The 14,332-nt window shown below is 40.9% G+C and overlaps 1 protein-coding gene across 2 annotated transcripts in view; it reads right to left on the bottom strand.

Annotated features, from left to right (window-relative positions):
- The window catches only part of SLAIN1 (SLAIN motif family member 1), a 56,550-nt gene extending 42,510 nt beyond the window's left edge, over positions 1-14,040 (bottom strand). For both annotated transcript variants that reach the window (XM_044779839.2, XM_044779840.2), the window contains exon 1: positions 13,272-14,040. In XM_044779839.2, the coding sequence (XP_044635774.2) occupies positions 13,272-13,891 (620 nt within the window). In that variant the 5' untranslated portion in view covers positions 13,892-14,040. The remainder of the gene's footprint in view (positions 1-13,271) is intronic.
- Between the last annotated feature and the right edge of the window lie 292 nt (positions 14,041-14,332).

Genomic DNA, 14,332 nt, shown 5'->3' with positions numbered 1-14,332 from the left:
GATGATCCGACGACCTCACTTACATTTCTAGAAACGAACATTTTCGTCTCTTTCTTTGGCAACAGAATCTTATGTGAACTTGGGTTAATGTATGTAAACATGATGTGCCAAACAAGGCAAATCTTAAGTGCTTTTTAAAAAAATACGTCTAAAATAAGTGAAAGTCAGTTCTTTATTGATTCTCTCAATGCTTAAATAACCAGATATTTCCCATCTCAAATCTATACTAAACTTGGCATGTGCTTCTTTCTCATTAAAGCCAAACAAACAGCTTTCAAAGATAATTTTAGAAGAGTCCACTTTCAGCATCTATACTATTACACAGTAACGGTTAGGATTCAAAATAACCACCGTGAGGCACTGTAAGTTAAAACAAAGATCTCACTGAGAGACTGTGCTAAGGTAAATTTTATAATATTTTCAGTGACAAGGTTATGCACAAAGGCTTCTCTTGAGGATTAACCAACAGTTGACTTAAAAAAGGAAGAAAGAAAATTATAGTCACTAGCTCCAGTAAGACCGTGCTTTATAAAGCTATGTTCTAATTACAAATCTCATTAAAGTGATACTCCTTCAAACAAAGTTATCCTAACTCTAATGAGCACATTTTCGGGAAGTAATATACTTCATTATTCACTCTTTCACTGTTATAGTCAGGATTTCCACCTACTAGTATAAATTACCAGTTACACAAGATGGTTGGGCAAAGTACTATTCTTTGGTAAATTATTCTTACAGATGAAGGGTTGGCAAACTTTTTGTGCAAAGGGCCAGCTGGTAAATATTTAGGCTTTGTGGGCCACGCAGTCTCTGTCACAACTACTCAACTCCACGATGGCAGCCCAAAAGCATCACAGATGATATGTAAATGAGTAAGAATGCCTGTGTTCCTATAAACTTCATAGACATTGAAAGGTGAATTTCCCACAATTTTCACATGTCACGACATAGTATTCTTTTGATTTTTTTCCAATCATTTAAAAATGTAAAAATCTAGATGACCAGCCATACAAAGCAGGCAGCAGATCCAATTTGCCTGTGGGATACAGTTCGCTAACCTTTGCTACAGGTGAAGATTCTAAAATATCTTTTAATTGATATAATAGTAATCCTAATATATCATTCATCCCTTAGAGTATCGACCACAGTCCTGCCTTCATCAAGAGTAGATTGATTACAAATCCATAGTCCTGGGCCCCACCTCAGTCTACTAGGATAAGATTATTACCTACCTATGTAAATCCATCCCTTTCACCCTCCTTTGATAACAGACCCCTGATATAACTAGGTAGCTCTCCCTAGAACCTCCAAGGAAAGGCTAGTCAAGGCCAGTCATTCTCAATCTCTGATGTATCAAAATCTCTTAGAGGGCTGATTAAAACACAAATTGCTAACACCTGATTGCAGGCAGGTCTAACCTATCTGATTCAGTAGGTTTGGGGTGGAGTCAAAGAACCTGAATGTCTGACAAGTTTTCAGGTGATGCTGATATTGCTGTCAAGAGACCTCACCTGGAGATGGATGCGCTGGGCTAAGCCAATCATAGTAATTCCATTATTCCCATTTGCCCAATGACTGGTTTAGGAACAAGCGCTGGGCACAATCCTAGCCAATAAAAACTAAGGGGAAATATTCTGATGGGCAAGTTTCTCCTCATGTTTAAAGGAGTCACAAAATACCCCATTATATGCTGCCTACAAAATAGGCATTTCACATATCAAAAAACTACCCACAAAGAAAAGCCAAGCCCCAGATGTTTTCACCGCTGTATTCTACCAAATATTTAAAGAAAAATACCAGTTCTTCAAACTCTTTCAAAAAACAGAAGAGGAGGGAACACATCCTAACACATTCTATGACACCAGTATTACTGATGCCAAAACCAGACACAGATGTTACAAGGAAAGAAATTAAAGACCAATATCCCTCATCAACACAGAAGCAAAAAGTCTAAATATTTTAGTAAATTGAGTCCAACCGTATATAAAAGGAATACTTCATCATTACCAAGTGGGATTTATCCCAGGAATGAAAAGTTGGCTTGACATTCAAATATCATTGTAACCTACCACATATACTAAAACAGACAAATCATAAGATAATCTCAATAGACAAAGAAAAGGACATCCACTCCTGACAAAAACTCTTAGCAAATTAGGAATAGAAGGTAACATCCTCAATCTGATTAAAGGCACCTACAAAAACAGCATCCTTAATGGTGAAAGACTGAACACTTTTCCCCTAATATCAGGAACAAGGCAAGGACCGGACATTCAAGCCAGTGCAATCAGGCAATAAATAAAAACATTTAGCGCCGGCCCGGTGGCGCAGCAGTTAAGTTGGCACGTTCCACTTCAGCAGCCCGGGGTTCGCCGGTTCGGATCCCAGGTGCAGACATGGCGCTGCTTGACACGCCATGCTGTGGTAGGGGTCCCAGATATAAAGTAGAGGAAGATGGGCACGGATGTTACCACAGGGCCAGTCTTCCTCAGCAAAAGGAGGAGGATTGGAAGCAGTTAGCTCAGGGCTAATCTCCCCCCGCCCACCAAAAAAGATTTAGATTGGAAAGAAAGAAGTACATCTGTTTTTATTCGCAGATGACATGATCATCTATGTAAAAAAAATCTGAGGAATCTACAAAAAAGATACTACAACTAATAAGTGAGTTTAGTAGCAGGATTGCAGGATACCAGATTAATATACAAAAATTAAAGATATTTCTATTAACAACAATCAGTATTTTTGAAATTTCACTTTCCATTTACAATAGCATAAAAAAACAGTAAGATGCCTAGGATAAATCTGACAAAAGATGTCAAGACCCATACGCTAAAAACTACAAAACGCTATGGGAGAAATTAAAGATTTACTAAATGGAAAGACAGACCACGTTCACGGGTTAGAAGACTTAATACTGTTAAGATGCCAATTATCCCTAAATTCATTTATATAATAAAATTAAAATCAAAATCTCAGCAGGCTTTTTATAGAAATGCAAAAGCTGATTCTAAAACTCATATGGAAATGCAAAGATCCTAGAATAGCCAAAACCAGCTTTAAAAAACAATGATTTTGGAGAGCTACCACTTACTGATTGAGAGTTACTACAAAGCTACGATAAGCTACAATAATGAAGACAATATGGCACAAAGATAAACAGATCAATGGAAAAAAATAGATGGTCCAGAAATAGAATGACAAATACATGGCACACTGATTTCTGACCAAGTACAAAGACAATTCAATGAGGAAAAGACAGTCTCTTGAACAAATGCTGCTGGAAGAAATGGATATCCATATGCAAAATTAAGTAAACTGTGATCCACATTTCAAACAATATCTGAAGTTAACTCAAAACAGATCACAAAAATGTAAAACCTGAAACTATAAAACCTTTAGAAGAAACCATAGGTGAAAATCTCTGTGTCCTTGTGTTGGCAAGTACTTCTTAGATACAATTTCTCAGACTGAAAGCATGATCCATAAAAGAAAAAAATTTATCAACTGGACTTCATCAAAACTGAAAGCTTTTCTCTTTCAAAGACACTATTAAGAGAATATACGACAAACCACAAATTAGGAGTACTTGCAAATGACATATCTGATAAAAGAAGTTGTAATTAGAATATATATAAGAAATTCTGGAAACTCAATAACAAGCAACCTAATTTTTTTTAAAAAGGGCAGGGGCTGGCCCAGTGGCATGGTGGTTAAGTTCGCACACTCCGTTTCAGCAGCCCATTGTTTGTAGGGTCGGATCCTGGGCCCAGACCTACACACCACTCATCAAGCCATCCTGTAGTGGCAGCATCCCACATAGAAAATAGAGGAAGACTGGCAGACACGTTAGCTTAGCAACAATCTTCCTCACGCAAAAAGAGGGAGATGTTAGCTCAGGGCCAATCTTCCTCACCAAAAAAGAAAAAAAGTGGGGGACAAAATATTTGAATAAACATTTCACCAAAGATGATATATGAACAGCAAACAGGTATATGAAAAGATGCTCATCATTATTCGTTAGGGAAATGCTAACTAGAACCACAATGAGATACTACTACACATCTATTAGAATGGCTAAACTTAAAAAGACCAGCCATAGCAAGTATTGGTGATGAAGTGGTGCAACTGACACTCTCATACACTGCTGGTGGAAATGTAAGATGACATACCCACTTTGGAAAAGATTTTGGCAGCTTCTTAAAAAGTTAACATGAACCTACTCTTTGTACCAACCACTCAAAAGTCATTAAGTATTTACCCGAAAGACATGAATGCCATGTGTTCACATAAAGACTTATTTGTAATAGCCAAAAATTGAAAACAATCCAAATGTTCGCTAAAAGATGCATAGATACACAAACAGTTGTTATGTCCATACAATCTAATAGCTCTAATAAAAAGAAATGAACTATTGATTCATGTAACACAGATGAATTTCAAAATAATTATCTTGATTGAAAGAAGCCAGACCAAACCAAATAAATGAAACAAAAAAAAGTACATATTGTATGACTTCACTGATACGAAAGTTACAGAGAACGCAAACTAATCTAGACTGACAGAAAGCAGATCAGTGGTGCCTTGGTTGGAGGTGGGCAGGATCAGGAGAGAGGGAACACAAAGGGTCCCGAGGAACTTGAGGTTGGGATACACTGACTGCGGAGACAGTCCTATGGTCATATATGTATGTCACAACCTATCAAACAGGACATTTAAATATATATGGTCTATATTTCTTGTATAAGTTAATAAAGCTTTCCCAAAAGTCCTAAGACAGTAACTGACTGCTTCTTGTCCTTCAGTGTTCTTACAACTTAAGGTTGGCACTGCCATCTACCATGTAGGTAAATCAGAAGCAGGTGCCACAGCCCTGATGTAAATAAGCCTCTAAATTAGTCAACTGGGCAACTTCCTTATCTTTAGTCTTTTTTAAATTAACAATTTTCCTCTCTGTTTAATACACACAAATTTATGTCACTGTCTGAGCCTTTGCTTGTTCTCAAATCCCTCTCAGCTACTATCTGAAGCACTGTTCTGCCCACTGCCTCTAGCATCCTACAGGACGACTGCTCGTATCTTCTGCTGCTGGAGCTTCCATCAACCTGCTTGTCTCAGGATTCCAGATAGTCCCACCAGTTTTGTTTTCTTTTGTTTTGGTTGCTTTTTGCTTGCAGGGAAACTCCACAGGAAGATTTCCTTAATCTCTCATGGCCTATGTAATATAGTTCTCTCACTTGACCACACACCCTCACAGCATATTCACAAGAAGTGCTCACTTCCCACAGGCATACTGATTGCTAAGCAACCCACTGTGTCATATTCATTTATGAGGATTCCTCTCTTTCATCCTCTATTGTCCATCGATGCTGTCTGGTACTTATGTCTCATCCCCATGTGCAGTTCACAGAACATTGGGAAGATCATGTGATTGAAAGCAGGGAATTCAACTGAAAGTCTGTGTAAGGAACAAGTGGAACCCCACATCTCCTCCTCTCCTCCATACAGCCAGTTCCACCACCCCTTCTCCATCATTAAGATCAGAGGCTTACTATGGCAACAGGCTGACTCAGAGAAACTCTGACTTCAGGGTCACCAAACTTAGATGAAGCACCTTCCTGAACCAGAGAGACTAAATCAAAATCTACATACCGACTGGTCAGAACCCAAGCCCCATTTTTCCTTTTACATTCCTAGAACGGACTGCCTTATTACTTACATCTCCCAGGAGTATAGAAGGTTTATGTCTGCAGCAACAGATGAACCCAAGAAAAGACTTAGAGATAACTGACTACCCACCCAATCACTAGTAGAGTGCACCAGTCAAAGAGCTCTAACACGCCAAGCTTTGGATCAACTTCAACACCTCCTTTGGGTATGAACAGACAACCAGAGACACCAGATAACTGAAATATCCTTTTAAATAAAACCCTGAGGCTGGAAGTAGAGGAGAAAAACAATGCAGAGAACAGATGAAAAATCCAAGACAATGATAACTGATACTAAGAGAAAATGTTGCATTCACAAAACAAAAATAGGATATTAAAAAAGAAACAGTTTCTTCATTCTTGGCAAATGAAACTATTTAACTATTATAGCAGAAACGAAAGATTCAATAAGTGAGTTTGGAAGGTCAAGTTGAAGAAGTCACCCAGAAGCAAAAAAAGACAAAGATTAAGAATAGGAGAAGAGGTATAAAAAAACTAAATGATTGTACCAGGTGGGCCTACATCTGATTATTACAAGTTCTAAAACACACATGAAAATGGAGAGGAAATTATTTAAAAAAAAAAAAAATGCAGAAAATGTCTCAGAATTGAAGGAAGGCCATAGGCTTCTAGAGTGAAAGCATCCACAAATATCCAGGACAACAAATGAATAGAGAGCCCTATATCAAGGTACAATGTGACATTTTAGAACACTAGGGACAAAGAAAGAAACCTAAAGAAAAAGTCAAGAGGGATTAGATACCCAAATCACAGTGCACTTCAGGAGCTATAAGATAACAGAAATTAGAACAAAATGGAACAATGCCTTTAAACATGGGGGAAAACAACTGACTTAGACTTTTATAGCCACCCCAAATATGAGTCTCATATGAAGATGTTTTCAGATATGCAAGATTTCAAAGTGTACTTCTCATGCATGTCCGCTTTCTCAGAAAGCCACTGGAGGCTGTGTCCCACCTAAAGAATAAATGAAATATGAAGACAAAGGATTTAAGAAAGAGGAGATCCAACACTGGCAAGAAACCAAAGAAATTCCCACGACAATAGCACTGTGCATTCAGCAAACAATCAAGACTTGAGCAATGGGATTAAAACTTCCAGAAGGGATGGCACCACAAAATAAATTTTCAAAAACAGATTTAAGAGGTTATCAAATGTGTCTGATCTTGAGAATCTTCATGACTCCATTAGAGTGTCTGGAGAAATAATCAGTAAAAAGGGATTAAAGAAAGTGAAAGGGAAAAAGAGAGGCCATTATTAACTCTTGGAAGAACAAAGGAATTAGAGAAAATAAATGTAACATATATTAACGGCGCTCAGCTAGTAACAGTTATAATCCTACCACAAGCATTACATATGACTTAATAGAAAAATTATGAAAAAGGAAAGGAGAGATGGTGGTTGGAGGGTGAGAAAGAGAGAGCTTGGTCTTCATCTTCCAAAATAAAAGTCAACAGATGTCTAAGATCACATGGCTTAAAGACTGTTTACAAACAACAAAAGAAAACAGCTAGAGGACGATAAAGCGATGCCGATGTGGAGGACATGGAGGCAGGAAAGAGTAGAGGACTACTGCCTTCTGTAATAAGCCCTGCTATAGATGAGTTTTTGAACTACTTACATCCTATTTATTGTCCTACTTTGATAAAACTTTGAAGCACTATGCAAATATATGGTAATTTTCAGAGTCAGTCTGCAAACAATGTATCCAGAATAGCTTTGAGTCTACTATTTCTACAGCTAGGCCTAGAGCTGGATTTAAAGAAAGAAAAAGGGCAGTTCGTTATGGAGTCACGTATGAGCTCTACATAGAGATCATATAGCTACAAACATACAACATATCTCCAAAATCAGACGAGCAAGGTAAAACCTGTATTTCTCCTAAATGGTTTTAATCTTCTAAAAAGTCACAAAAAATCACCTTATTCATGGTCATCACAATGCCAGCAACATTTACAATACCCTATTTTGCCATCATTAATACAACATACCTCCTAGTGACTTACAAACTACTCTTTCAACTTCCATAATTTCACTGATGGTGAATTGGAATCTGGCAGAAATATGTGAAAAACCTTAGTCGAAAACTTGAGAATTCTTTGAATATTAGAAAAGCTATCATTTGAAATCTCACTCTAATTTTCTTTAATGTTTCTTCAATAACTTCCAAAAACATATAACTAGAAACTATTATCTTTCTCATAGAATCTATTCCATACATTTCATATTCTGGACGCTCTGGCTGAATACATGTGCTAACACTGGGAGTTCAGAAATAATACAAAGCCCACTAGAATAACCCTGAATGCTTCAAATTACATATTACAACTGTCTAGAAAAATAGTCTCAGTTATTTTCAAGCAAACATTTGGTTCTAAAGTCATCCCTTTGCAGATAACACAAAAACAAGTGGTACAGCAATATGCATGCACACACACGTTACATGCCTGTCACTGAAAAGCAGTATGTGGCAACTTGCAGAGAAGTAATTTTCAGAGCCTTCAATCACCCAAATTTTATTGTAAGGAAAGTTAAAACATCAGCACTGATGAACACAATGAATCCATCCTTATTCAGCTTAAACAGTGTTGGATTCACTAGCACCTGCTAGGGTCAAACTGCAGAAGACACTTACCACTTACTCACCAGGCTACCGAAAGGATACATGAAGTCCAGATTTTAGTTACTGAGCTGTCCTACAGCAGACTCTCCCCGCTCCCTCCACAGGTAGATCTAAACTTGTTTCAGAGTCTCACGGTAGTGTTTCAAAGTTACTCATTTACAAGACACATCAGCACAGACTTCAGTCAACTCCAACTGCTCCCAGAAAACACTTCACATTTTCAATTAGCGCTGTCAGAAAGTGAAGCGCCCTCTGGTCTTTTCACTGAAAATCAATTATGCAAAAAAACAGTTTAGGTGGTCTAATTTCGCTGTGCCATATGTATAGTACAAGGTGTTCAACAGCTTTGATGAAGAACTGGCAATGATTTTAGCCAGCTGTCCGGGGTCTTGGTGTTACACATGGAACATGAATATCTCATTCATTAAATTTTCATTAATTTGTATGTATCACCATTTCCCCCTTGTATAATTAAGAACTTTTCTCCTGTCCTTTCCAGTTGGGCAAGTTTAAAATCCCTGCCACATCTCTTTTCCATAAGTCTCAATATTTTGTTAATTGCCATTCCACTAAAACAAACGTCTCCTTATACAGCTGTATTTTATATGAGCTGGCATGTTTTAATCTTGGCATTTTCTGAATGTAGACTTGTCTTCCTAGTTGAGGAGTACATGACCTGACTTTCCCCAGCACTACACTATCTACAGAGAACTGTGCTCTTCCACCTGTTTTCTCCATTTTGCTATCAAACAGTATAAACTGGAGTTTTTCTAACTTTGGCCATAACACACAATACGTTTACTATTTTAACTAATGACACAGACACATAAAACTGAAATAAGTTTAATCAAGACAAGTTTGTATTGTTAAGATACAATGCCCTCTGATCCTGATTTTATATTCTACTGCATTTCATTTAAAAAAACTGTTGGTCACTCTATTGAGTTGACTTTATAACCCACTAATGGGTCACAACCATGCTTGTGGCGGAAAAAAGATCAATGGTGTAAATACTTCTGAATCAGTGTAAATAATCTGAATTTTAGCCTTAATTATTTCGGTAAATAATGGAGAGTTTGCATAAGTCATTTCACCTTGGAGCTTCAGTCCTTCAACAACGAATAAGAACACTGAAACAGGTCATGAGAAGGTCCAGTATGCAGTGACTGACTTACTGCTGCCAGTGCCCCCTCACTGCCACCTCCTATCAATCTGATTTCCTCTGCTTGCACCCTGGTGCTTCTCAACCTGTGACACTGGGACAGAGATCCTTAAAACATCCTTCTGCAGAGATTGGCAAAACATCCAGAAACACCAAGTGCCAGGTACAGCACCATGACTTTAGTCCTGTTGAGCTTTTTATTGGCTCCTAATACTCAGAGTTTCTCCACATTACTTTCTAGCCTACGGTCTTCTGGAGAGCTAAGGCTGTCAGATTAGCAGTACGATAACTGAAGAATCGGTACAGCAGGATGTGAACTTTGCGATGGCACTGTAATATCTGGACCTAAGAATAAGGTTCTGGAACTGCTTTAATTAATCAGCTTTAACTGTCTGCGATATTTAATTCTAGCAGCACCATGCTAAGATAACCAGGTTGCGTTAAGGCAAAATTAAATACTTTAAATTCAACTGAGATAAATATTTGAAGAAATAAGACAAAGCTTTTCATCAAAATGAGAAGCAAAACACACCATTCTTCTTACAAAGATTTTTTTTAATAAATAGGGAATATTACAGATTAAATAATTGGAAATTATTTTGGAATAAAGACCTGAGACACCTGACTGATCATTCATTAACTAATGAACTATCATCAAGCAAATGCTTCTACTATTCACTGTGTTCCTTCTTCATGTAATTCTTGAGCCAAGTGTTGTCCAGATTAATAAAAGGTGACTAGTTACACTCTATGGTTTTATTAGGAAAAAATAAACTTACATAAAAGAACTTCTAAAATGTTCAATGATTAATCTACATTTGTGAACTTTCTTTCCTGAAGATATGACATTTTAGCAGGAAGTACTATTGTAATAAATTATCAAACATCAATATTGTTTAACCCATTAGGATGAAATCATGATAAAAATTTATGAAAAATTGCAGGTGATACAGTTAACAGTAACTTGGTGCTTAATATTGTTACTTTACAATGATGCAATTGTTACAAGGAGACAAAGAGGTTGAAGATGTGTTCAATGAAAAGTATGTGTAAAAAAAACCTGATGTATATATATTTGCATATTGATTCATATAATTATATTTTTATCTTGAAGAATCAACAGAATAATAACCAAGTTAACTATGAGTCACGATAACAAATGGGACAAGAGGGAAGTTTTTTTATTTGTGACCTTATACTCACTTCTGTGTGTGTGTTTTTTAACGAAAATATAAAACTTCTAAAATATTTTTTAAATAATCAAGTATGTATTATTCACTACAGTTCTTTCCTAATAAACACAGGAAATGAAAATAAGTTGCCTTCCTGCAAACATATAAGGGAATCCATATGAAAAGCACCCTGTGAGAGCACAGGACAGGGACACGTACACCCTGCAGTGATGAAGTCACTTCAGAGGGCTTTGCGAGCATTAACAACTGTGTTAAACCTTGAAAATTAAACCTTCTTGATTATTTGTCCACCAGTAGGCCAAACACTGCAATGCAAAAAGATCTTAATGTATAAAATGTGATGACCAAAGTCTTCTGTAAATCAGGTGACCCTAAAAAAAATCTGAAGTCCACCTCACTAAGATTAATGATCCCTCCCTGTTTTTCCACCTGGGATTCTAATCCTAGATTTGTTTTGAGGAAGACACTCTATAAATAGTGTGCCATTTGTCTACAGAAACACTTGTAAAGTGTCAAGGCATTGATTTATTTATTCACCTACACTTGATGAGTAAAATTAGTAGAACCTGCTAAAAATTTAGATTTGTCTCAAACCATTTTAAGTGCTAATAGGCTAATCCCACTAAGTAGGTGATTTTTTTTAAAGTTAGCTATTTCAATGCTATTTTGATTAAAAAAATAAACCTACAGAAGGAAAGCCTAGATATCAAAATGCTAGCAACAGGTGGATGATAACTAAATATGGTAGAAGTCCATTCAAAAGATGATATTACAAAAAAAAAGAGATGATATTACAAGTATACTAACTACATATGTACTATCACCAATCCATCACTTTATTTTATAAGTGTGTCATAATAAATTCAAAGCTGCTAATCTTTTTAAAACATAGGATTGATTGCCATCAAAAATACAAACAAGCTGTCTTCTACTATTTAAGTACATATCTTCAGAAAAGGCCAACGGGGGACTAAATCAATCTAAAATAATTTGAAAGTGGCATAAGGGCTTAGAGTTATTAGTGATAACCTAAGAATCATCATGAGAGCACGCTCCAGTACCATATTCAGGCTGAAACTGAGATTACAATACAGCCCACGCTCTACAAAAATACAAGTGTAGCTTCTACACCTTTATGAATGGCTTAAAGTTTAAGAAAGGGGTGAGTTGTTGTGGTTTTCACAACGTGAGCTACCCACACAGCTGCCAAAACGTAAAGTACTGAGGGGAGGATGAATATGCCTTTATTGTAGCTCCAAACATTTTAATTCTCAGAATCAAACCAACTGTAAAAGTACAGTTAGTGTACTTTACACTTCGAGTTCTCACGTAAGAGTGTAAGGGAAAAGGAACACCAGAGCCCCAGTAGGAAACCAGTAAGGTTCTCCATATCCCACTCCCTCCCGTGCCATCATGCAACAGGAACACAAAGAAAGTGAGGAAAATCCAGCTTGGAAAAACAGGAAGGATCTTAAATAAAAGGACCTAAGATAAAAAGATACACGGAGGACTATTATTCCTGCCACTATGTTGAGGTGAATGCTGTTCATTTTCCCCGCATGAACCTAAACTGCACCTTATCTGAAGCTTCTACTCATCTGACCACATCACACTACCTCTAGTGACCGGGAAAAACACATGAACCACCCAAAAGAAGTCGGTCATGAAATGACTACTACTCCCTGAGCAAGTAGCATGAAAAACAAAGGAATCAGAACCGCCCCCCAAAGTTACTCATTGAGGGAAAGTAGAGCTAGCCAGATTTGAAGGAAGTAAATGCTGCCAGCCTCAAGTTTTCTGACAACCATCTTAAAGTTTCTCAAAAATAAACCTTCTCTAATCTCACCTTCCTTTAATCACCAGTTGAATTTTAAAAATTAAAGAAAGCTCCCTGGTTCCTGGATAACAGAGCGCCTTCAAGCTGCCCACTCCATTCTCTGAAAAGCCCTCATCTTTTACACCATCACTGATGGAAAAGCCAGTGAGCTCAGCACATTTTAAAAAGCCAGTCTCTCAAACGAGAAGCTATCAGAGAAAATGCAGCGAATGAGGACACACAACTGCACAACTCAAACCACAAGAACGCATCTCCAAGGAGACATCGATCCGATTCACCAGGCGGCTTGAGATGCCACAGGAAGAGGGACAACACGCAAATCCTGTCCAGCGTTCGTTTGAGAGGAAAGCACAGTAACGTCGCAGGCGGAGGCCAACCTCTACCCATCCCCCGCCACTCCCAAAAAAGATTGGGAAAAAGCGCAGGACTGAGCCACAAAAAGATAGCATGGATTTTGCAGTTAATGATAACGAGGACCTTGGGACCCAATAATCAGCAAACAGCAGAACACAGGAGATGGAGAGGACCCGTTCATCTCCAGCTGGGTCAGCCTGAGCTATTAGAAAAGAGGTTTCCGCCCTCGTGACAAGCCCCCGCTCGTCGCCCAGCTCGCCACCTGCCAGGCCACCATGTCCGGGGGCAAAGGCGAGGTCCCCTCTCCCTTCCTGCCCACGCCCTCCCGGGGTCTCCGGGTCGCGGGTCCTGGGGCGGGAGCGGAGCGAGGCAGTACCAGGTGTAGTCGTCCTCGTCCCGCCAGGCGGCCACGCTCTCCAGGTCCAGCGGCTCCACCTCGTCCAGCAGCGTGGGGGGCGGCGGGGGTGGCGAGGGCGGCGCGGCGGCGACCCCCGGCGGGGTCCCCGCGCCCCCCGGCTCCGGCCCGCCGCTGCCCGCGCCGAAGAAACCCGCCGCCGGCTTGAAGTAGACGAAGGGCGCCTCGGGGGGCTGCGCCAGGCTGCAGAGTAGGGAGGGCGCCGGGCTGGGCAGGCAGTAGGTCCCCGAGAACGCGGGGCTGGAGCCGCCGCTGCCGCCGCCGCCGCCCCCGGCACCCAGCGCCAGCCCGAGCCCCAGGGGGCTCCCCGAGGCGGCGGCGGCGGCTGGGGGGCTCCGTGGACCCAACGGGCTGCAGGCCCCGGCAGGGGGCGGCGCGGCGGGCGGCGGTGGCGGCAGCAGCAGCAGGTGCGGGGCGGCGGCCGCGCTGGCAGCCCGGCTCCGCAGCTGCTCGTTCTGCTTCTCCAGCTTGCGCACCAGCTCCTGCAGCTTCTTCACCTCCAGCTCCGCGTTCACCACCGGCCCGGAGCCCGCTCCGGAGCCGCCCCCCGCCGAGGCGCATTTCACCTGCTCCGCCATCATCGTGGGTCCCCAGGGCTCCGTGGCCGCCGGGGGTGCGCGCCGCTGCGCGGGCTCTTTGGGCCGCGGGAAGGCTACAGCTTCTCTCCTGCCGCCCCAGCCCGCGGGCCCGACTACGCCACGGCTGAGAGCGAGCCGGCTGTGCGCATCAGCACTGGGCCCTTGCCCGGGGCCGAGGCAGTCGCCGCCGAGCCGCTCTGCACATGCTCAGAGCGTCCCTCCAGTCCCCTGGGCGCCGCGGCGGCTCCGGGTTTTAGCCGCGGCCCCGGGGCGGGGCGGGGCGCGGGCGCTCGGTGGGCGGGGCCGGGGGCAGAGGACCTGCCTGGGGCTGAGGCACTGCGGGGGGCGGGGCAGGCTGCGCAGGCTGGGGTCCTGGGGCCGCTGCCCCCGCCCACGCTACATAATCCCAGGAGCCTGATTGGACCCGGCCTGAACTTTCCCGCC

Source organism: Equus asinus, chromosome 11 (assembly GCF_041296235.1).
Source record: "Equus asinus isolate D_3611 breed Donkey chromosome 11, EquAss-T2T_v2, whole genome shotgun sequence".
NCBI classification, from domain to species: Eukaryota; Metazoa; Chordata; class Mammalia; order Perissodactyla; family Equidae; genus Equus; species Equus asinus.
Note: the sequence above shows the minus strand (reverse complement) of the source record. Positions and strands in the feature narration are given on the sequence as shown.